Here is a 23,600-nt window from a genome sequence, read left to right on the forward strand (position 1 = left end):
CAGGTGACTTGAGATCCCCTTTTCTTTTGCTCAGAAGATACTGGACCACCACCTACCTGCTTTCAGAAGCTCTTTTAAATTAGTAGAGCTTTTGAGCTTGTTGGTGAATATAGATTTCTTGTTTTGTGAAATTGATTATTGATTATGACATTTCTAAGTTATTTTGTTACTTTCTGTCATACCAGCTACATTTTTTGTAGCATGTGTTAAATGCAGTTTATGAAGGTTCCAATTTCTTTACATCTTTGCCAATGCTTTTTTTCTCTTTTTGGTTATAGTATCCTGGTGGGTGTGAAGTTGTCTCTCACTTTGATTTGTATTTCCCTAATGACTAATGATGCTGAGCATCTTTCTGTGTGCTTCTTCTCCATTTGTATATCTTTTTTGCAGAAATGTTTGCCCATTTTAAGATTGGGCTTGTCTTTTTATTACTGAGTTGTAAGAGATCCTTATAAAATTCTGGTTAAAAGTCTAGAATGGGGCATCAGCTTTATTGACAGACACGTATATGTACACGTGTGTTACAGAACAGGACACACCCATAGGGAAGACTGAATGCTCATGATTCAAGGGATAAAAAAAAGCTCTGTGAACCAGCATCGGGGGGCCAGGGCCTGGCATACACTAGCTACAACAGAGAGGCCGCGCCCTACCCTTCCTCAGGGCTCGGTGGCAGGAGTTCATATCCAAGATCAGATATATGATTTTCACATATTTTCTCTAATTCTGTAGATGGTCTTTTTACTTTCTTGATGATATCGTTTGCAGAACAAAAGTTTTTTATTTTGATGTAATCCAATTTATCTGTTTTTTTCTTTTGTTGCTTGTACTTTTTGGGTCTTATTTAAGAAGGCTTTGCTTAACCCAAGTCATGAAGATTTGCCCCTTTATTTTCTCCTAAATGGTTTATCATTTTAGCTCTTCAGTTTAATTCTATGGTTTATTCCCCTTTAAAACTCGATTGGTGAACACTGTTTTGAGGTGATCTTTACGTTTTATACAGGCATACCTCTATTGCACTTTGCATTATTGTGCTTTGCAAATACTGCATTGTTTTACAAATTGAATGTTTGTGGCAACCCGATAAGCAAGTCTGTAGGTGCTATTTTTCCAAGAGCATTTGCTCACTTTGTGTTTCTGTTATATTCTGTTACAACACTTTGTGGTACATTTTGGTAATTTGCGCTATATTTCAGTCTTTTTCATTATCATTATATTTGTATGGTGATCTGTAATCAGTGATCTTTGATGCCACTATTGTAATTGTTTTTTGTTTTGTATATTTAAATTAAGGTGTTTGCATTGTTTTTTTTAGACATAATGCTATATTGCACACTTAAAGGACTGCAATATAGTGTAAACTTAACTTTTAGATGCACTGGGAAACCAAGAAACTAGTATTACTCACTTTATCGAGATATTTACTCTATTGTGGTAGTCTGGAATCTAAACTACAATATCTCGGAGGTACGCCTGTACTCTGACTTCTTTATGTTTAATCAGGGCCTGGCTAAACACTCAGTAACTTGAATAAATGAATGAAATCATGATCAAAATGAATTAATAAATATTCTGCTCTACATTGACCTTGATTCTGCCATCCTAATCTTTAGCTGTGAATATGTTCCTTCATTTGTTCATGTTTTGTGTCATAGAGTAGTTCTTACTAGGAAAAAAATGTAAGTTTGAATATTAAATATTTAAGTGATGATATTAGAATCAGCTTTTATTTTTATTCTTTTTTGTAGCTTTTAATATGTATCTAGAGAGAGAATTAAACTTATCATTTCCATCAGTGTAATCAAAATGCTTACTGTGTTCATAAGAACGTTGTGAAATGAGTAAAAAATCAGAAATAACTGAAATGCCATCAGTAATAAGTAGATAAATTACTGCCCATTTATAATATAGAATATCAATAAAACAGATTAAAAGAATTTATATCTGCTATAATAGACAGATAGCTATGAAGTATTAAGTGACAGACACATGTTGAAAAACAGTATATACATTTTTCAAAAAATACAAGAGAAACAGACACTGGTGGATGTTGACTTGTATGTAGAAAATGTGTTCTCAAAGAGCATATGCCAAAGTGTTTATCATGGTTCTTTCTTGGAGGTAAGATTGTTGAGGATTGTGACTTTTGTTGTGTTTGATTTTTTTAATGATGATCATATTTGGTTTTACAGAGACTAAGTAGTAATGATATTTTGAAAATTCTTTCTAGGTGAAACTGTATCACATAATCATAGAGATCTGTTAGAATAGTTTTATTGCATTATTGGTAAATTTTCTTTAAGGTAAATATTTTTGTATCACCAGAAATAATAAAGACTTGTATAATATTAGGCGATTCACTGTCACTGGCTTTGGATGAGTAAAAATATAAAGGCTAGTTTGAGTTCATTTAAAACTTGAGTTTTAGAAATATGTTTCCTCTCTTATTTAATCATTTCACTTTTTTTTTTTTTTTTTAAACCTATAGCTCCGTAATGGGAGGAATCCTTTAGATCTCATTGCTCCAGGTTCCAGGCTGGAACGTCAAGCTTTCCAGGACTCTTTAAGCACTTGGATTGTTACTGTAGTAGACAACATTGGGGGAAGGCTGAAGCTGCGTTACGAAGGACTTGAAAATTCTGATAATTTTGAACATTGGTTGTATTACTTGGATCCGTTTCTTCATCATGTTGGTTGGGCTGATCAACAGGGATATGAGCTTCAGCCCCCATTAGGTGAAGAGCAGTTTATCTTTTAGTATTACATAATTGTTGTATTATGTTTTTATTAATATCTATGAGACTGAAAAATACATTATTCTATATATTACAAAAGCCTTTGTTAGTTTGCATAATAGATTGGTAAAAATGTATATGGAGTAGTTAAATGCCTATTTCTCTTTCAGTTTTGTTGCTTTAACTGTCATTTGCCACGCATATTGATATTCCTTCAGCCCCAATTCATACTGACCCCTTACCAAAATTAAAGAAAAATTCTCTATGTAACATTCAGGTAGAGGAGTAGGACAGGCCTTCAGTTCAAAGCAAATTGTTGATTAAAAGAAATTCCACTAACATTAAATCAGGAGTTATTGTTTAAATCAACTTACATTCACTATGTGCCCCAATTTGGATGTTACATTGTTTTGTGGACTACAGCAATCCCTGTGATCTTACTCTAGGTGTTTTCACCAAACTTACTACCCTGACTCGGAACAGAGGAGACAAAGTACTGAAGTTAAAGTGCAGGTTCTTTGAGTAAAGATGATAAAAGTGGGCTTGAATTCTTTCCTTTTCCCAGTGGAAAGTGACTTTTTTGTTTATGTGAATGCTTTCAGAAAAGTTCTAAATTGCGTAAGTTCTTGCATCATTTAAAGCATCCTGTCTTGTTTTGACTAAAGCCATCAGACATCTGAAAAATGAAGCTGAGTGGCAAAAGGTCTTGGCCAAAGTGAAAGAGGAGGAGGAAGAGCCATTACCATCTTACTTATTTAAGGTAAGAACAAAAACATGATGGAGGGGTGCTCATCTTCTCATAGCAGGGTAGAACAGTGTGGGGAGGTGCAGAGTGTAAAACAACCCCTGGCGTCAGTGAGAGCCTGTCATGTCTGAATGTCTGAGGGAGGGAAGAGGTTTGAAGGCCAGAGTGAAGATCATCCTTTTCTTTTCTCTCCCTAAAAGTAATCTAGGTTTTCTCCCGAATTGCCCTTAAAGTATTTTGAGGCTTTTCTACTCTTAACTACATAGCCCTGACTTGTAATAAAATAAACTTATTTTTCCTCCAGATGGTCCTTGTGTCCAATATGGAGAGTAGGAGCACTTCCTGTGGTTTTTTTCCTGAATATTTTTTTCCAGTCCAGGAAGAAAATTTTAGGATTAGACTATTTACTAGAAGCTGGACAGTTCCATTGTTTTAATTGAGTAGTATTCAGCTGTATATGAGTATAAAAGTAATGTGCAGTTAGTATATTTTTATTCCCTCTTGGTATTTGCATTTTAGGACAAACAAGTGATTGGCACTCATTCATTCTCTATAAATATGAAATTGGAAGCTGTAGACCCTTGGTCTCCTTTTGGGATCTCTCCTGCTACAGTTGTTAAGGTAAAATGGAGGCAACTCTCTTGGTAAGAATTCTTGTCAGGATGACTGGTGTAGGAAATTTGTAGTGTTTTGATCTTGAGGCTCTGCTACTAATTCAGCCCATTGTTTCTCCCAGGCTGTGAGGGTAGAATTAGTTCTGTGCACATTTTACATTTTCAGTGTCCAGTTCTCTGTGGCCCATTCCTTTTTCAGAGATTGGTCACCCCAGTCAGCCAAAGCCTGGGGCACACATTCTTTGGGGCAGCCTCGCTGTACATAACTAGAGGAGATTTAACAGACAGGTAGCCCATGGTATCTGGAAACTGTGGAGGCAGGCAGCATCATCAGTGTGCACCCAGGAGCAGGGCTCACTCAGTGAGCAGATGTGTGGGAAGCATTTGATAAGTGTCCCAGGATTGGCCAGTAGGGTTGTTGTAGCTGTGGATTCCAGATCCAGACTTTAATCGTTTGGGTCACTGTCCAAAGTAAGGCTCTTGTTAGAAATGACCACAAGAACTGGGCAAGTTGTCAAAGCCCAGTTACTCAGTTACTTAGGACTGAGGCATAAGGGAGAAAATTTTGTTTTAGGACTAGAGCAGAAGCCCATTTACTGAAAGTAGAACCAAATGTGTGGTAAGAGGGATAGTTACTTGGAGGCTGAATCTTCTGACCTGTTGAGATTTAAATTTTTCATGCCTTAGAAGATTATTCTTAGATGAAGGAGGGATTCTGAACCTGTAGCGGGGCCAGAAAGTCCTTTCTGGAGTCTGAAGGGTGGGTGGTAAGGAGCCAGAGAAGTTCATAAAACCTCTTTGGCATTTGAAACTAGGCTAGAGTCTGAAAATCTAATAAATTGGTATAGTTGACTCCTCACTCAGCATAAACTAAATTTCTTTTGGAGCTCAACTACTTGGATTTGAATCTAGGTTCTGTTTCTTCCTGGCTGTATAACATGGGGCAAGTTATTTAACTGCTTTTTAAACTCTTGTTTTCTTATCTGCAAGATAGGATTGATAATGGTACCTCATTAAATTATTAGGAAGATTAAAACTGAATTAATACATGAGAAGTATTTAATTATAACATTGCCTGACACAGAGAGAACATTTATTGAATGCTTAGTAGAATTACTAAAACACACTCAGTGTTACTATTAATGTGGCTATGAGTTTTTATAACATGCTCAGCTATGCCGAAGAAATGACGTGTGTATGTGTGTATGTATACTCAAAACCATTTATCTATATTATGTGTTAAATTGTACATACAGGTTTTTGATGAAAAGTATTTTCTGGTGGAAATGGATGATTTGCGACCAGAGAATCGTGCCCAGCGATCCTTCGTGTGTCACGCTGACAGTCCTGGTATCTTCCCGGTGCAGTGGGGTCTGAAGAACGGTTTACACATCAGTCCCCCTCCTGGTATGTATTCGTTTGTTCTGATTTGTTTGCTTCAAAATGAGAGTTATCAGATGGCGTTACCTGGATGTTTTGTCCCCCTCTCTCCTCACGCCCCAACCTGTCCTTAATGTATTAGGGGCCCAGGACATAAACGAAGGCCTAGATTCCATATATCTGCAGTTTAAAAGTTATAAATTTAGCTTAGAAACTAGTAAATAAAGTGTGTTCTGTCCTACTGCCTTGATAAATGTCTTCATAACAACCTGGGGTTCCATGCAGCCTCTTTTTAGTCCATTCCATCTGTGTCTGTTGAAAGGTGGCAGGGCTAGGAGGTAGATTGTTGATAATTTTTAGGTTTCTGGGCCTCCTTTTGGAGGGAGACTCTTTGGACTTCAGAGGAAGGTTTATGGTCAAGAGTAGAACTCAGCCTGTAGGTAGGAAAATAAGCAGCTCGTTTTCCTTGTGTTTGCAACTTCGAAAAATGTATTCTTTGACCCTTTAATCAAGGCTGTTAACTATGACTTCACTGAGCTGAAATTTTAAATATTTTTAAACATAGGCTATCTGTAAGTATAAGGTGTTTATCTGATTTTTATGTCAGCAAATCAGATTATTTGATTGGCAGCGTATGTACATTTTATCGGTAGGCTTTTGGTAAAGCATAGCTTCAGTTTCTAAATGGTGACTGCTGGAACACTGAACTGGAAGTATTCTTCTGTTAACAAGAGTCACAGACTCAGAACCTTTGTCTTCCATTCAGCCTTCATTCATCCAACATTTGTGGAATGTTTGCTTCGAGCCAGGCATTGGGCCTGTCACTGGGGAAATAAAAGTGAGAATGGCAGTTCCTTCAATGAGCAAATGGGGAAAACAGTAACAGAGCCCCCAGGTTCTTCTTCATCAGTGAACAAAGTGGGAGTGCCTACCTGATGCTGATGGTGGTGAGGGACACATCTGTAGGAGCAAGATCTTGCTTTGCAGGAATGCTCTGGACATCCCAAGTTCCTTTTCCTGCCTGCTGCCTTTATGTGAAAAGACAATTTTATTTAAGATATTGGAGCTTTCAGCATTGTTATAGACAACTCAACCATCTTGGTAAAACAGAAGGAAAATAGTGGGTTATAGAATTGAAAATGGCAGATAATTTACTATCAGGAATTGAGGTGGAAGCAGAGAGAACATGGTGCCAGTCTGAGGTGGGCAGACAAGGTGATTACAGAGGCTGCTTGGCTGTGGGATAGAATGGTCTTGAGAGTGCGCCTGTGGAATATTGAGCTCTGGGGAGCAGGGAAGAGCTCAGACACAGTGGGGCAGCTGGACTCGGTTCAGCTCCTGGCACACAGATGGTGCTGTCAAGATACCAGATTAGTGGGGCTTCTATCAAGAACTTTGTAGACGTAAGTGGGGAGTTAAGCTCTATTTTTTATCTGAAATGAATTCGTGATTCAGATTATAAGAGCATTGAGATTCTGTAGATCATGAAGACTGTGCTGGGAGTATTGTATCAGTAGTAGTTAACATATGCTTAAGGAAATAGTTTTATGAAAGAAGTCTTCATTGATTAAATAGTGCTGTAGGTTATTTGCTGTCTCTTTTCCTTTAGAGCCTAAGTCAAAATATAATGATAATAAGATTGGATTTATTAGTACAGTCAAATCCACTCATAACTGTCTTAAATTCTTTTTGTAAATTATCAGCAACTAATTATATACAATATTGCTCAAATAAATGCTTGATTTGAAGTTTTAAAGTTTTAAAATTTATCTAGAGTTGCTCTATTTTATAAAGTTAACAATGCTTTAGATTTATAGGGTGTTTTTTCCCTCCTATAAAATGACCAAGTCCTCAAATTAGTGAAATTAGAAGTTGTGGGTGGATACCTGGCAGGGTGGTAAAGCCAGATGAGCACGTGTGGTGTGAATCATTGCTCTTTCGTCCCTACCCAGGCTACCCGGGCCAGGACTTTGATTGGGCCGACTACCTCAAACAGTGTGGTGCTGAAGCTGCTCCCCAGAGGTGCTTCCCTCCGGTGAGAGTCCTGTCCTCTCAAGACCACTGCTTGGGGCTTCCAGGCTGCTGTGCTTTCATAATTTTTACTCTGAAATCAGTTCTCTCATGCAACCCAAATAAGCCTCTTGTTGATTGTAATAAAATGATACCAGGAAAATTTCATTTACTGTGGAAGTTAATTAGTTTAAACATTTTTATCAGTTTATTTCGTCTTAATAGCTGAAATCATGTGAATTTTAAATTTTGGTTTATGATTATTTTTGATGGCTCATTAATCTGAAAAAAATTGAAATATTAAGGAGAGAAAAATTATTAAACTTACTTATGGTTTACCAAAGCCAAACAGCAGCAAAAAGCTTAGAAAATAAAAACAACAGTTTTCTGCTCTGTCCCTTTTCATGGCTTCCCTTCCCAGAAGTGTTCAGGTCCCATTCTCCACACTGTTATTCTGATACTTAATTATAGTTCCTCATTTTCAAAATAATATGCTATCTTTTGAGTCATTAACTTTAGACTTATCTCTTGATTCTGTATTATGGTAAGTGAGCAATCTAGCTATTTTACCTTACCTTTCTCCACCATCTTACCTATCTCCTCTTCCTTTTAGAATGATACTACAATTTTCGGTTAAATCTGAATATGAGTATTTATATTATGTGCATTTAGATCTTATTGACAGGTGAGCATTGCAGTATTGTATGATTGTTTTCTTTTTTAGTTTGTCCTCAAGTTAATAATTGCCTTGTTTTTCATAGCTTGATTTTCTTTGTTTCTATTGCTAGCTCTTCCTACAGCTGCCAGTAGACTCAAAAACTACTTGCACTTTAGGAAATCTGTGATTTCTAATATATTTATTTAGAGACAGCCCTCTTAACAACCTCCATTCCTTCTTTCCAGATGGGATACTCTCTTGGCTTGCTGTGTAGTTTTAATTCTGGAAACTTCCCTTCTGTGTCACCCAAGGAATTACTTTTCCCTATCTAAGGATTTGGGGATCACAATTTTGTATATTCCATGGCCTCTTTTTTGGTTTACTCCCTTGTTTTGATGGAGCCTGTCTCTCAGTAGCTTCCTGAAATGGGATGCAAGGAATGTAAATTTTTGTGGACTTTTTGTGTTTGAAAATATCTTCATTGTACCAACTTGATTGATAGTTTCACTCATTGTGGAGTTTTAGGCTGGAAGTTATTTCATTTTAGAATTTTGAAAACATCAGTTTTCTACCTTCCAGAAAACATTGTTTTCTACCTTCCAGTATTGCTGTCAAGCAGTTGAAAGCCATTCTTACTCTTGATCTTTCGTACATGAGCTGCCCTTTTTTCTCTCTCCCTGGAAGATCCTAGAGTCTCTCTTGTCACTACATTTCAGTGTCCAGCCGTGGCACGGCCCACGGGCGGGTGCATGGCGAGCACATTCTCTCTGGACACTTGTGCCTCGCTACGCTGGGAGGGTCTCTTGAATCTCTTCTTTCGTTTTCTTCCTTTTCTTTTCTCTTTCTAGAATTTCTCATTTTGTTGGCCCTCTAGATCAGACTTCTAATTTTCTTTCTTTTCCCTTTTGTTTTTGTTTCTCAGGGTTTTTTGGTTTGCTTACTGGAAGATTTCCTAAACTTTATCTTACAACACTTATTTTGAATTTTGAATTCTTGATACCATGTTTTTAATTTTTTAAAACTATTTCTGTTCTCTGAATATTTTAAATAACATACTGTTCTTGTTTTAAGGATGCAATAGTTTTTTCACCTTTCAGAGCATGTTAATTACTCCTGCCTTTGAGGACTTTTCTCCTCACATAATCTGCTTTCCCTAAGTTCCTTGTTGTGTCTGTTTTGATCTCTAGTTTTCATATCTTTAGATGTCTGGTAGTTCCTTGGTGGAATTTGTTTGTTTATATTTAAGAAATAGGGGATTACAAGAAAAAGCTTTGAGCACTTGGGTGGGACTTGTTAACTTTGAACTTCCCTGTGGGGCAAGATCTGGCTGGCCATTTGTTGGGTAGACCTTAATCTGTACATTTATGTGTTCCTCCTTGTGCTGTCATATCACCACAAGAAGTCTCTTCCAGGCCCTTCATGGAGGGCAGAGGTAGGGGCTGGGCCTCTTAGCATTCCGTATGCTAACCCCTGTTCTCAGCAGCACGCATGCCCTCAGCAGTTTCTGTGTCCTCCTGCCCGGATATTTCCTCCTCCCTGGAGGATAAATCCCATCTCCTGTAGGACAGGGAAGAGACAGCTGTCCTGGGGTGTGGAATGGAGGGAGGAGTTACTCTAGGGTTAAATGTTACTTGGAAAAGTTCTCTCAGTTGAGCACATGAGTTAATACTGAGTATGTATTTAGATTTGATTGACTTATTTTCTAGTCGATTTCTGAACATGAATTTAAGGAGAACATGAAGCTTGAGGCAGTGAACCCCCTTGTCCCTGAAGAAGTGTGTGTTGCCACCATTACTGCAGTGAGAGGCGCCTACCTGTGGCTCCAGCTGGAGGGTAAGTGCTGACACCCCTGCAAAGCCTTCCTCTGACCACTGTTCTTTGCTTTCCTGCTTACCCCTGTAATGTGGCTTGTTAATAAAATTAATTGGTTAGCTAAATAGGGGTCCTGTTCTGAGACTTCCAGTTTGTCATATAAGACTCTAAGCTAAAGATTTTATCTTTCTGTCTTTGACTTTCAAGTTCTAGGAAATGAATGTTAATACATAGCTTTCACTATAGGATCCCCTATTTTCTTGAAAGGGAAAGTATATGTCAAATAGCATATATTTTGATGTGACCAAAATATACAAGTGTGAGCGTTAATACCTAGCTTATTTGAGAGATTATATTTTGGTACCAATAGTACCAAAAGTATGTAAAATCAAAAAGATACATTATACTAAAAGTAATATTCAATGGTGGAACAGATTTGTGGACAGAAAGCACCATGTGAGTACTCAGACTACAGCTAACTGTATTTGGCTTGGGTTTCTTTTTCATTCTGCTGCCAAATAGTCAAACATGGTACCTACTGTTGTTCGTGGTGTGTAGACTTGGCCTTTAACGTAGACATCAAGGACAGTGTTGGATGTAGATGTTTATGCAGCATCTGCTGAGCAACTTGTCTACATGGCTCTCTGAATTGAGCTTACCCATCTACCTTCTAGGTTGTTCCTGAGTACGAAAACTAATGTTTTTGTTGGGTAAAACTGTCACTTTTGCCTTTTATTTTCCAGTTATTTCATGGAGTTGACTGTCATATTTTGTCAACCATTTGAGTGATACTACTGGTAGTTCCAATTGCTTGTTTGCTATTCCCTCACTAAGGGTCACCCTGTATATTCACTCCCCATTTTAGTCTTTATACAAATATGCATGGGTGACAGTTGTCTTTTTTTTCTTAGTGTTTGTCACACATTAAGAAGTATGACTTCTGTGTAAAGGAAACTAGCTTAAGAGACTTGTGTCTGTATTATTGTAACCATAGAACATTGTCTAGGAAGTAGCTTGTGAAGAAAGCTATTTAATGGTCTTAAATTTTTTTTTTTAAAACTAAACAGGTTCTAAGAAACCCATACCTGAATTTATTGTGAGTGTGGAATCCATGGATATATTTCCTTTGGGCTGGTGTGAAACCAATGGCCATCCCCTCAGCACTCCTCGCCGAGCACGAGGTAGCTGCCTATTTCTGGGTCAAAGGATTGATTGCTAAATTAATCTGTTGTGTGGCTGTACCAAATAGGATGAATCTCGACATTTCAGAGAAAAATAAAATGATCTAGTTATTTGTTCCCACATAGGAAATTATTTATTATAACAAAACATTTATTATAGTTTCTGTGGATCAGGAATCTGAACACAACTTAGCTATGTCCATTGGGTCTGAATTTCCAGTGAGGCTGCATTCAGGTGTCTGCCAGGGCCCTCGTCATCCCAGTCATCTTAAGGCCCAGCTGGGGGAAGATCTATTCCCACGTTTATTCAGATGGTTATTGGCAAGAGTTCATTTCCTCTTGGGCTGTTTGACTAAGGGCCTCAGTTCTTTGCTGGCTGTTGGCTGGAGGCTCCCCTCAGTTTCTTGCTGTGTGGGCCATTTCATAGGAGGAACCCACAGCCTGGCGGTTGTATTCAATCAGAGCCAGCAAGCCGGAGAGTAAGAGGTTGAGCAAGACGCAAGTCAGCATGTTTTGTAACCTAATCTTAAAGTGACATCCCACCACCCCACCACACCCTTTTAAAAATAGCTTTATTGAGGTATCATTTATATACTATAAAATTTGCTCTTTTAAAGTTCAGTTGACCCTTGGACAGTATGGGTTTGAGCTGTGTGAGTCTGCTTAAACATGGATTTTTTTCAATAAATATGTACGACAGTACTACACGATCCTGGTTTGGTTGAATTCACAGATGGAGAACCGCATATGCAGAGGGTGGACTGTAAAGTTATTCGTGAATTTTCTACTGCACAGGGGTTAGCACCCCTAACCTCTGTGTTGTTCAAGGGTCAACTGTATTTAAAACCTGGTTCTGTGTATATTTAACTAGCCAGTACTGTAAGTAAGTATTGATGTATCTTTATACAAAAACCCAAAATAATATTTTCAGGCCTCCCTGGGTCAGTCAACTCTTACGAACATTTTCTGGTGGGGATATAAAATGGTTCAGCTGCTTTGGAAAGCAATCTGGCAGTTCCTCAAAGTGTTAAACATAGAGTTACAGGCTCATGAGAAGTGAAAACGTATGTTCACATAAAAACCTGTACACAAACGTTCATAGTGGAAGCAGTCCAAATGTCCATTAACTCATTCATGGATAGACAAAATGTGGTGTCTATACAACAGAGCAGTCCTCAGAAATCTAAAGGAATGAGGTATTGATACACACTGCAACATGGATAAACTGAGAACAATATGCTAAGTGAAAGAAGCCGGTCACAAAAGAGCATGTGTGGTGTGATTTCATTTATAGGAACAGGCACACCTAGAGAGGGGAAAAGTAGATGAGTAGTTGCCTAGGGCTCGGGGGTGGGAAGAAGGTGGGAAGATGATTGCTTCAGGTACCAGGTTTCTTTTTGAGATGATGAAAATATTCTCAAATTGATTGTGGTGATAATTGCCCAACTCTGAATATACTAAAGACCAGTAAATTGTGTGTAGTCGTCCCTCCGTATACGTGGGGGATTGGTTCCAGGACCCAGCACAGATACCAAAATCTGCAGATGCACAAGTGCCATAGCCAGCCCTCTGTCTCTGCGTTTCTGCATCTGTGGATTCAACCAACTGCAGACTGCATAGTACTACAGCATTTACTGCAGAAAAAATCCACGTATAAGCAGACCTATGCAGTTCAAACCCATGTTACTCAAGGGTCAACTATGTGCTAATGTTAGCTTAATGTGTAAGAAACTTTTCCTTTGTTTATTTTGTTATTTATATTTTTGTTTTCTTTTTACAGTGAACAAACAGAGGAAAATTGCAGTGGTTCAACCAGAAAAACAGTAAGTAATATAATAGTATGTTTGAATAATTGACATTTGAAAGTTAGATTCTAGAAAAAGAAGTAACTATTTCAGAGAGTGTATCTCCTCATCTATTTTCTCAGATGGAAGCAAAATCCTTTAATTCAGCTTTTAATAGTTTACATACTTCTCCTTACAGTATTGCATTTTCTAAGGTAGTGTTATATACAGAAGGGTAAAGTGCATTCTCAGGATATTCCCCAAATTGAGTTTTCTTTGGCTTTTGGACCCTGAAGACATTTGAGTAAGAGAGGAAAGTCTCTATGCTGGTATTTGTTAAGAAAGAGCAAAGATTGTGAATCAGGATATGATTTGTCACAGTGAAAAAACAAGATGAAGACAACAACTCTGCAAGAAAAGCCACACCCAGAGGAGTGCCTCTGTCCCATCAAGGAGCCCTTTGCAGCATTCCTTCATCCACGCTTTGGAGAAGCAAAGAATTAGTGGTGCCATAAAAATACAATGGTTCTGTGTGTACATGTGTGTTTTTAAAAACTGGGTTTTCAATTCTATCTTAGCTCAGGTTGCCAGAACAAAATACCAGAGGCTGGTGGTTTAAACAACAGAAACATATTTCTCACAGTTCTGGAGTCTGGAAGTCTAAGATCAAGGCACCAGCCCAATTTGGTTCCTGGTCAGAGCTCTTTTCCTGCCTTGCCAATGGGTGTCTTCTTGCTGTGTCCTCACGTGGCGTGGTGAGGAGGAAGGAGATCTTCCTTGTTCTTCTTGTAAGGCCACCATCCTGTTGGATTAGAGCCCTACCCTTATTTACTGCCTAAAAGCCCCATCTCCAGACACAGCCAAGGAGGAGGGCAGGGTATTAGGGCTGCAGCATATGTATTTAAGGGGACTCAGTTCAGTCGGCAGCAAATTCTGTAGAATTTATAGCTGCTTTTGTGACTATGTGAATAATAAATATGATAACTGATGTGGAGAGAAAGGCTACGGAATTCTGTCCCAGGTAGAGAAGTGAGAAGATAGTGAAAAAATACTGGCTTTGGGTTTTTCCTTGACTTAGTTGTCGAGACTAATCCAACGTTTTAGTCAGGAAGTATTTTAAAGATGAATTAGCCATTTTCAGTGATTGCTGCATATGGAGTAATTCTGTATTTTTATAACTTAATTTGTATTTACTTTTGAAACTGTTGGAAGAAGGAAGCAGGCCTGAGAAGTTTCTGTTCTTCATCTTAAAAAAATGAATACAGATCTTCCTCAACTTATGATGAGATTATGTCCTGATAAATCCATCTTAAGTTGAAAGTATCTTAAGTTGAGAATGTGTTTAACACACCTAACCTACCAAACATCGTAGCTTAGCCTACCTTAAACATGGTTGGAACGCTTACATTAGCCTATAGTCAGACAAAATCATATAGTACTAAGACTACTCATGTAATTTACTGACCACTGTATTGAAAATGAAAAGCAGAATGGTTGTAAGTGTATTGGCTGTTTACACTTGTGGTCTTTGGCTGACTGGGTTGCTGCCCAGCGTCATGAGAGAGGATTGTACTCTACAGCGCTAGCCAGGGGAAAGATTAAAATTCAAAATTCATGAATATATGTATGTATATGCATGACTGGGACATTGTGCTGTACACCAGAAATTGACATACTCTAATAGACTATACTTCAATAAAAATTTAAAAACAAAAAATATTCAAAGTATGGTTTCTACAGAATGAATATTGCTCTTGCACCATCATAAAGTTGAAATATTAAGTCGAACTACTGTAAATCAGGGACCATCTGTATTTTACTTGTGGTTTAAGAATCCCACAAGGAATTCTATAATTTGTTGCTCACATGGATGAAAGTTCACTTGAACGTGCATTGTCACAGCACTGTCTATAGACTTGTCCCTGTAGAATATGCACACAGTTTTAAAGACAGTTGCTGGTTTGTTTTTTTAAAAAAAATGTGATCAAGGAAGCACCTTTTGTTATAGATTTTGCAATCTGCCACATTTGCTTTCTTCTTAGACTTGAAGGAAACTAATCCTCACATTTTACTGACTTTAAGGATTATCTCATTATTTTGTTGTATTTTCTTGGCCCAGAATACCATCCTCGAGGACTGTCCATGAGGGTCTGAAGAATCAGGAGCTGAACTCCACAGACTCAGGTATAACTGCTTGTAATCTTATGGAAAAGAGGATGTTTAGTTTCTTTTAATGGACTGTCTCTAAAAACAGATTAAACAATATATTTGATTTATGGGCTATAGCTTTATAGAGGGGTCTCTTAATTGTGATTTTAAAGAATTATAATGGTCCAAGATGTGTTTAGCTTAATAATTATCTTTAGGCTGTTTTTTCTGTCCATTTATAATAATTTAGCTATTATTTACTGATAACTTGTCAGTGTTAAAGGCTCTGGAGGCCAATATTATCATCCCTGTGTTTAAGTAAAGAGGCTTTCCAGGTCATGCTCTTTTTTTAAGCCTGGTGGTTGAGAAGTAGATATTTATTCTTCTTTAAAACCTTTGTATGCTGTACACACTTTGTAAATGTATTTCACAATTAAAGAAAAAAATAAAACACTGGAAAAAAAGATTGTCCCAGAGACAATGCCTGATAAATAAGACAAGGATCCTTGCTGGAGGCCTGAGACTTTTGTCCAGGAGTCTCTCGTTGGAACTGCTTTTGACTACCATTTGCTGGTTTTATAATGCTTAGCATCTTGGCTGTTATGTATTTTAGCATGGATTAGGCATTGGGGTGGTATTTAGTAAATGCCTAGAAAAGAAAAGAAACCAAAGCTTGGAGAGGTCACACAGCTTATGAGTAGAAGAGTCAAAAAGGGAACTCAAATTTTTCTCAAGTTCAAAACCTATCATTTTATCTCTTCTATACCCACTGCCTTTTGTTTATGTCATATATAGAGGATCAGGGCTGTAAGACTCCCTATTTTTGATGTATTACCATTCTAATACCTACTGAAACTACAGAATTAAGACATTAATATCTTTTGTGACCATAGCCAAATTCTTTTTGGTTTGGGTTTTGTCATAGGTCAGGTTACCTTGGAAATAGAACCTGAGACTCTGATGTTTGCATGCAGGAGTTTCATTGAGGTGGGGAGCTTTGGGGAACACTCCTGGGAAGAGCAAAGGACACAGGATTGGGCAGAGGGAGATGAGCCATGATGCAGCTGTAACAGAAGTCCCGTCCAGTCCCACAGGGAGCCTTAGCACTGGTGTAGAGCCGTTCTCCCGTGGCAGTGTGGTGGCCACACCCCTGTACTCCCTCACGGGTTAGTTCTTGGAAGTGGGCTGCTGCTCCTTCCCCATCTCACAAAGGGACCTTGGGCACAGTGGCTGTCTCCTACAGAGGGGCGGTTCTGGACTAAGGGTAATTCTGGGATAGACTTAAAACTGAGAACTGTAAACTGCCAACATTTCCAGTAGCAGGGAGCCTCCCCAGAAGGGGATCTGGATTTAGAGTTCAAAATGGACAAGTGGGTGCTGACATGCTGACTGCTGTGCTAAGACTGAGTTCTTAATTAGAGAGTGAACAGTGTGTGCTGTGGGGTCCTAACAGCAGTGGGCAGTGAACACATCTTTCCTTTGGATTAACAGGGCAGTATCCATCAGAAGAGCTTCTCTTTGCTTATAGGAAAATGAAAACGAAGATGTTTTAGTTTCTGAAACTAAAACAGATGTTTTAGTTTTTTACGCTTAGTAGCTCAATTGCCAGCTACTTATATGAGAGGATTTAAAAAGCATTCTGTTGGAGTACAGTGTTCACAGTTATACCCCACAATAGCTAAAGAATTTAAAGATGTGGTCACAGCATACTTTAAGCCCTCTGAGGAACCCCAGAGGTGGGAGGGTTCCCACATCATCAAAGGCTGCTAACACACTAGTTCGGTGGTTTTAACAGGACAAATTGTTTTTCTGGATAATATTCACCATTACTCCCTAGAGATACTCCAGAATAGATTATTGAATAGTTAGTTGGTCTTCAGGAATCATCATGAATTCTTGAAGTAAATCCTCCACTTCCTGTAGTGATAGAAGCCTGGGGCTCTGGAACAATGTTGCATTAACCAAGAGTTAATCTGCAGTAATTAAGAATGTTGTTTGATTTCAGCAAAGTGATAGCTCTGTAATAGACTTGTTGTGAGTATTAGGTATTTCATGCTCAGACAACGTGTTAAGCTTCAAAATAGGTAGTTCATAGCTTTATATAATGGTGAATATCTGTGTTTTTCCTCCCACTAATCCAACTTTGGAAACATGGAGTAAAAGATGATTCTGTTCTGAGTATTTGTTTCTCTTCATTTCTTAGTTATGATTAATGGAAAATATTGCTGTCCAAAGATATACTTCAACCACCGTTGCTTCTCAGGGCCATATCTTAACAAAGGAAGAATTGCGGAGCTGCCTCAATGTGTGGGACCCGGAAACTGTGTCCTGGTCCTCAGAGAGGTAAGGTTCCTGTCTAGAGTAGAAGAACTTGGGAATTTCACAGCAGTCTCGTGGATTCATTCATATAAGGATCTACATGCCGTGGATGTGACGGCTCTAGGTGTTATCAAATGTGACTCACTTTCCTCATGTATTGGACAATGAACTGGGCACGTAATTATTTCTGCTCTGTAGAGGGCAGTTCTTCACCTAGCAGGTTCCCCTCTGTCAGTGTAGAAAAGTGTTCCATCAGAGACCTCATGAGGACCGTGCAGCAGTGAACGTGTGAGAGTAGTCTTAAGCCTGAGAGGCTATGTGGCATTAACCCAGGACCACGCTAGAGCTGTGTACGCTTCTGCTGGACTTCCAGGGCTGCCCAGCCGGGTGCCGCACTGGGTAACAGATGTGAGGTTATTGAACTTTTCAGAAGCCTTAGGTAGGCCGGAGCTTCTGTGTGTACCTTGAAGGGGGAAGGATTTGGAAGCATATGCTAGAGTAATTTTTAATTTGTGGTGCCTATTTCTCTTGACCATAATGTTTAGAATATTTAAGAGGGTCTCATTACTGTCTTACTTGCAGCTTTGGTCAGCTGTCGTATCTTCAATATTTTTATTTATTAATTTTTTTAATTAATATGACTAGCATTAACCACCTAGGTGACATTCTAGGGGATGGCAAGGTTCTAATGGTCTGCTTTTCCCCTTCCCAACCCATATTTCTGCTTTGAAAATGGAGCGCAGGTCCTCACTTTACTCATCAATGCAGCCTATAAACCCAGTCGTGTCCTTCGGGAGCTGCAGCTGGACAGAGACTCTGTGTGGCATGGATGTGGGGAAGTCCTAAAGGCCAAGTGAGTGGGCCCCTCTGCCCTTTATTCTTATTTGTTCTTAACAGGTAACAGAATTGGTTCTTTTATGGATAATATTAGGATATTTATGTTCCCTTGGACAGTGCTGCTTCAACTATTTGTGGTAAGGGACTGGATTTGTTTTTGTTTTTGTTTTTGTTTTTGTTTTTTACATTGCCATCCTGTTGGTGGCCAATACTGTTATAAAATATGGTAAAAATGGGTTATAAGAAATAAAGAATTTCAAAGAAAATACAGGAACAAGTTTTTTGTTATCAGATTTAAGAGCCATAAAATCACTTATGCAAGTTACTGTGAAAGATTATAAACATTTACTTTTGTTTTCTGACCTGATCTTGTCATGGACGGGTGACAGGTTATACTGGTCCATGGACCACACTCTGCTCATCACTGCTCTAGGGGAAAGACAGATTTAATGAAAGTCACTTTTCTTTTAGTAGTTAGTGTAGAATTTATTACTTGAAAACCTTAAACTTAGGAACAGAAAGCAGGAACCTTATTTTGCTAATATAAAAAACTCAGCTTTCAGTTGTCATAACTTACTAGATTATAAATTTGACTTAAGTACAATATAAATTCTTTATTTTTTTCATAGTCTTCAAACTGTAAGGGGCATAGACTATTCCAAGAAGTAAAAATATTTTTCGGGACTGTTAATATACTTGATTTTTCTCTGTGTAATCACTAGCCCAATAAACTTGTATCTGATGTCTTCCAATGGCAGATACAAAGGAAAGAGTTATCGAGCTACTGTTGAGATAGTAAAAACAGCAGATCGGGTGACTGAATTCTGCCGGCAAACCTGTATCAAACTGGAGTGCTGTCCTAATCTCTTTGGTCCACGGATGGTTCTGGATAAATGTTCTGAGAACTGCTCTGTACTTACAAAGACCAAATATAGTGAGTCAAGTTTTACAAATTTGTTAACTATAGCAGCTGATCATACCTTCTATCCTGGAAAGTTTTTATTTTGCAGACATTCAGATATAGCAGAGGTACACAAACTTTTTCTGTAAAGGGCTAGATAATTAATGATATTTTAGGCAACAGGTCAAATAATCTCTTTTGCATATTCTTTTTTGTTTTGTTTTATTTTGATTTTTTAAAAGAACACTTTAAAAAATGTAAAAACCATTTTTAGCTTGAGAGCCATACCAAAACAGGCCATGGGCCACATTTGACATATGGGCCATAGTTTGCCAGCTTTTATATATAACATATAAAACATAAATTAGTTATTGTACCTCATAGGTTATATAATTTATTTATACAATCTGCAAGTATTTATTATGTGTCCACCATGTGCCACCATTGTTCTAGCACTGAAATACAACAGTAAAGAAAAAAAATCCTATCCTCTTTGAGTTTACATTTTGATGTGGGAAACAGATAATAAACAAGTGAACAAATAGAGATAAGTACTGTGGAGAAAAATGAAGCCAGGTGAGTAAAGTAGGAGAGTGAGGAAGGCCAGGAGGTGGGGTATTGTTCATACAGGTGGCCAAGGAGTCTTCCTGACAAGTAGCAACCTGTTAACAGCAGCACTATTTATAATAGCCAAGACATGGAAACAAGCCAAATAAGCCAAATGTCCATCAACAGATGACTGGCGCGCGCACGCGCACGCACACACACACACACACACACACACACACACACACACACACACACACACACACACACAATGGAATATTACTCAGCTGTACAAAAGAATGAAATAATGCCATTTGCAGCAACATGGATGGACCTAGAGATGATCATACTAAGTGCAATAAGTCAGATAGAGAAAGATAAATATCATATGATATCACTTATATGTAGAATCTTAAAAAAATGATGCAAATTCTATTTGCAAACCAAAAACAGACTCACAAACATAGACAACAAACTGGTTACAAGGGAGAAAGGGTGGGGAGAGGGGTAAGATAGGGATTGGGGATTAACAGATACACATTACTGTATATAAAATAGATAAATAACAAGGATCTACTGTATAGCTCAGGGAACTATATTCAATTTCTTATAATAACATATGGGAAAGAATCTGAAAATATATAAGTATAACCGAATCATTTTGCTGTGCACCTGAAACTAACATTGTAAATCAACTGCACTTCAATAAAAAATTAAAGAAACAAGAGGAAAAAACCATTTTAAAAAATGAGTAAAAGACTTGAATAGACATTTCCCCCAGAAAAGATGTGCAAATGGCCAATAAGCACATGAAAGTGTGCTCAATAGCATCAGTTGTCCGGAAAATGCAGATTTAAACTATGGTGAGAAATCTCTACACATCCACTGAATTGGCTAAAGTGAAAAAGACTGACAATCCCACACTTTGCAAAGGTGTACAGAGCAGCTAGATCTCTTGTACATTACTGACAGGAATGTAAAATTATATAACCCTTTTGGAAAACTTAGCAATTTTTTAAAAAGTTAATCATATGTCTATCATATGATCCAGCAATTCTGTTCCTAAGTATTTACTCAAGGAAAACAATGACATGCCTACTAAAAGCCTTGTACAAGAATGTTCACTGCAACTTTAATAGTAGCTGAAACCTGGAAACAGCCCAGGCACTTGTCAACAGAACGGATAAACTGGTATATTCATACAATGGTATGCGCTTCATCTGTATAGAGAAATGAACTCCTTAGATGTTCATGCTTAGAACACAACAGCACAGATGAAACTCAGAAACATGATGCTGAGGGAAAGAAGCTTTGTTGAAAAAAGTGTTTACTGAATGTTTCCTTAGATGAGGTAAAACTAATCTATAATGATGGAAATTAGAATAATGGTCACTTCTGGTAAGGGGGCCTGACTAGGAAGTGACCCTGGGGACTTTCTAGTTTGATAGGGATGCTCTGTATCTTGATAGGGGACGATTATTCAGGTTTAGCATTTGTCATTACTAATCAGACTGTACATTTAGAATCTATACAGTTAAGATTCTTCCACTGTATGGAATCTAAACCCTAATTAGGTACAGTGTACCCGTTTTCCACTATGGTAGTGGAATCTCTTGTGGTTTGAGGTGCATAAAAATAATGAAGCTGCTTCATTTTTCCTTGTCATTCACATTTAGCACACTACTATGGAAAGAAGAAAAATAAAAGAATTGGGAGGCCACCTGGTGGGCATAGTAACTTAGCATGTGCCCTGAAAAAAGCCAGTAAGAGGAGAAAGAGGCGGAAAAATGTTTTTGTTCATAAGAAGAAACGCTCCTCTGCGTCTGTTGATAATACCCCAGTGGGCTCCCCCCAGGTATGAGATCTGTGGTGTACCTATAATGTCTAGAAGCCAGGAGATCCTTGCCTTACAGTACAGACAGAAATAATACCTGCAGGTCTTTCTGATTCGGATTTCTGGCCAATAGAATATGGGTTTGTGGTCCAGGAACTGATTTGCCCTGAATTTCAATGAGACTTCTCTCCTTGTCCTGTAGGGAAGTGGGGGTGAAGATGAGGATGACCCAGATGAAGGGGATGATGATTCCCTAAGTGAGGGCAGTACATCTGAGCAGCAGGACGAGCTACAGGAGGAGTCAGAAATGTCAGAAAAAAAGTCATGCTCCTCCTCTCCTACCCAAAGTGAGATCTCCACATCGCTGCCTCCAGACAGACAAAGAAGAAAAAGAGAGCTTCGCACTTTTTCATTTTCTGATGATGAGAATAAACCTCCTTCACCAAAGGTAGACATTTTAAAACAACAGTGTCATTTTTCCTCTCTTGACATCATTGCCCTCTAGAATCTAATTGTTAATGATGTTGGCATTACATTTATTTCAGCACAGGCTTCAGTTGAATTTCCTGGGTCTCTTTTTAAAAGATTCCAAATTCAGTGATTTATTTGTGTTTCAAGGATGATTTGGAGATCAGCTACTTACCAGGAAGAAGGTCTCCCTCCGAATGGCTTCTTGGTTTAAGAAAAAAAAGTTTCATTGGTAGTTTATTGATAGCCTGTCATTTAGTTTAGGAAAAACTGCCTTTTTTTGTATTTTTCATAATATATATGGTTTTGTAGAAATAGATTATTTATCCTTTTGGTTCTGGTTAAACCAATATGTTTAGTATATTCATATATGCATATTATATATACACATTACAAGAATGGCAGTTAAGTTAGTGTTTTAAAATTGGATTGCAGTAAATGATTTCTCCTGATAATTTAGTTGTCTTCTCTCATTGGAAATACCATCCCATTCACTTCTGCACTCTACCAGATAGTGTGCTGAACTACACCAAGGAACAAATGGGAGATTTAAAAAGTATGTTTCTCTGTTAAAGTGTTTAAATTATTTGTGCTGAAACTTTGAGATAAATTCTTGTCCACTGATATTTATTATAAAAGACAAACATTTCCTGAGTACCTAATGTGTACGGGCCTTTGCCATCTTTGCTGGGAGAAGTCATGTCCTAAACCACTTTAAATCCTGCCTTAAAGGGTTATGACTTCATGTAGAGATTTTCTTAGAATGGAATAGCTCTTCCACCATTTGATTTGCTTTTGTTGTGGGGAATAAAGGAAATAAGGATTGAAGTTGCTGAAAGGCTTCACCTGGACAGTAACCCCCTGAAGTGGAGCGTGGCAGATGTTGTGCGGTTCATCAGATCCACCGACTGTGCTCCGTTAGCAAGAATATTCCTAGACCAGGTAATCACAGAGACCTTTACTTTTTAGTAATGTGTCTTTTTAGCATCCATTGTCCTATGGATGTAATAGCAATTTATTTACAAGTCATAGGAGAAATATTTCTATCAAAAAGGAAAAAATTATCTCCCTTTTTAGGAGTAGAAATATAATAAAAAGTTATTTATCTGACTTCCTTCATAGTTGAAGCAGATTATCATTGCATGCTCATTTTCCCAAAGAGTTTGTTTCCATCCAGCATTAAATGGCTTAAAATCAAGCATGCCATGCTTAATTGTCCCCCTCTTTCCCAAAATTAATGATTTGCTTATTTTAAAAAATAATTAATATCTGTAATGTGTTAGGCTCTAATGGAAATAGTCTCTGGCTTTAATACTGAAATAAATTTTGTTTTGATAATTGAGGAGATTCAAAACTGAACGTCTTTGAAGAGCTTGTCAGGCTTTTGTGAATGTTACAGAGTAGGAAAACATAAAGTTTATATGCAATATTTTCTTTCAGATTTAGAAAGACTCCTCAAAAAACATGTTTCTTTTGGCACGTTTAGTTGCTAGTTACAAGGCATTTACTAAATTTCTGCTGAGCAAAATGGATTCTTATCCTTGATAGAACTTCTGTTACTAATTCTGAAGATTAGTATGGTGGATTATGAGAGGCTTTTAAAAGGAAATGTGTGATATTTATTTAAA

The 23,600-nt window shown here is 37.9% G+C and overlaps 1 protein-coding gene across 10 annotated transcripts in view; it reads left to right on the forward strand.

Moving 5' to 3' along the window:
- Nucleotides 1-23,600, forward strand: part of SFMBT1 (Scm like with four mbt domains 1) — a 102,349-nt gene that overhangs the window by 73,527 nt on the left and 5,222 nt on the right. For 7 of the 10 annotated variants that reach the window (XM_064496447.1, XM_064496448.1, XM_064496446.1 and 4 more), the window contains 15 exons: nucleotides 2,489-2,735; nucleotides 3,401-3,495; nucleotides 4,000-4,101; nucleotides 5,351-5,501; nucleotides 7,427-7,509; nucleotides 9,849-9,975; nucleotides 11,022-11,135; nucleotides 12,916-12,958; nucleotides 15,033-15,103; nucleotides 17,271-17,410; nucleotides 18,130-18,239; nucleotides 18,982-19,157; nucleotides 21,347-21,525; nucleotides 21,707-21,952; nucleotides 22,786-22,914. In XM_064496447.1, the coding sequence (XP_064352517.1) occupies nucleotides 2,489-2,735; nucleotides 3,401-3,495; nucleotides 4,000-4,101; nucleotides 5,351-5,501; nucleotides 7,427-7,509; nucleotides 9,849-9,975; nucleotides 11,022-11,135; nucleotides 12,916-12,958; nucleotides 15,033-15,103; nucleotides 17,271-17,410; nucleotides 18,130-18,239; nucleotides 18,982-19,157; nucleotides 21,347-21,525; nucleotides 21,707-21,952; nucleotides 22,786-22,914 (2,013 nt within the window). The remainder of the gene's footprint in view (nucleotides 1-2,488; nucleotides 2,736-3,400; nucleotides 3,496-3,999; nucleotides 4,102-5,350; nucleotides 5,502-7,426; nucleotides 7,510-9,848; nucleotides 9,976-11,021; nucleotides 11,136-12,915; nucleotides 12,959-15,032; nucleotides 15,104-17,270; nucleotides 17,411-18,129; nucleotides 18,240-18,981; nucleotides 19,158-21,346; nucleotides 21,526-21,706; nucleotides 21,953-22,785; nucleotides 22,915-23,600) is intronic. The other 3 variants (XM_064496450.1, XM_064496451.1, XM_010985084.3) reach the window with 3 other exon arrangements.

This window comes from Camelus dromedarius, chromosome 17 (assembly GCF_036321535.1).
Source record: "Camelus dromedarius isolate mCamDro1 chromosome 17, mCamDro1.pat, whole genome shotgun sequence".
In the NCBI taxonomy this organism is placed as follows: domain Eukaryota; kingdom Metazoa; phylum Chordata; class Mammalia; order Artiodactyla; family Camelidae; genus Camelus; species Camelus dromedarius.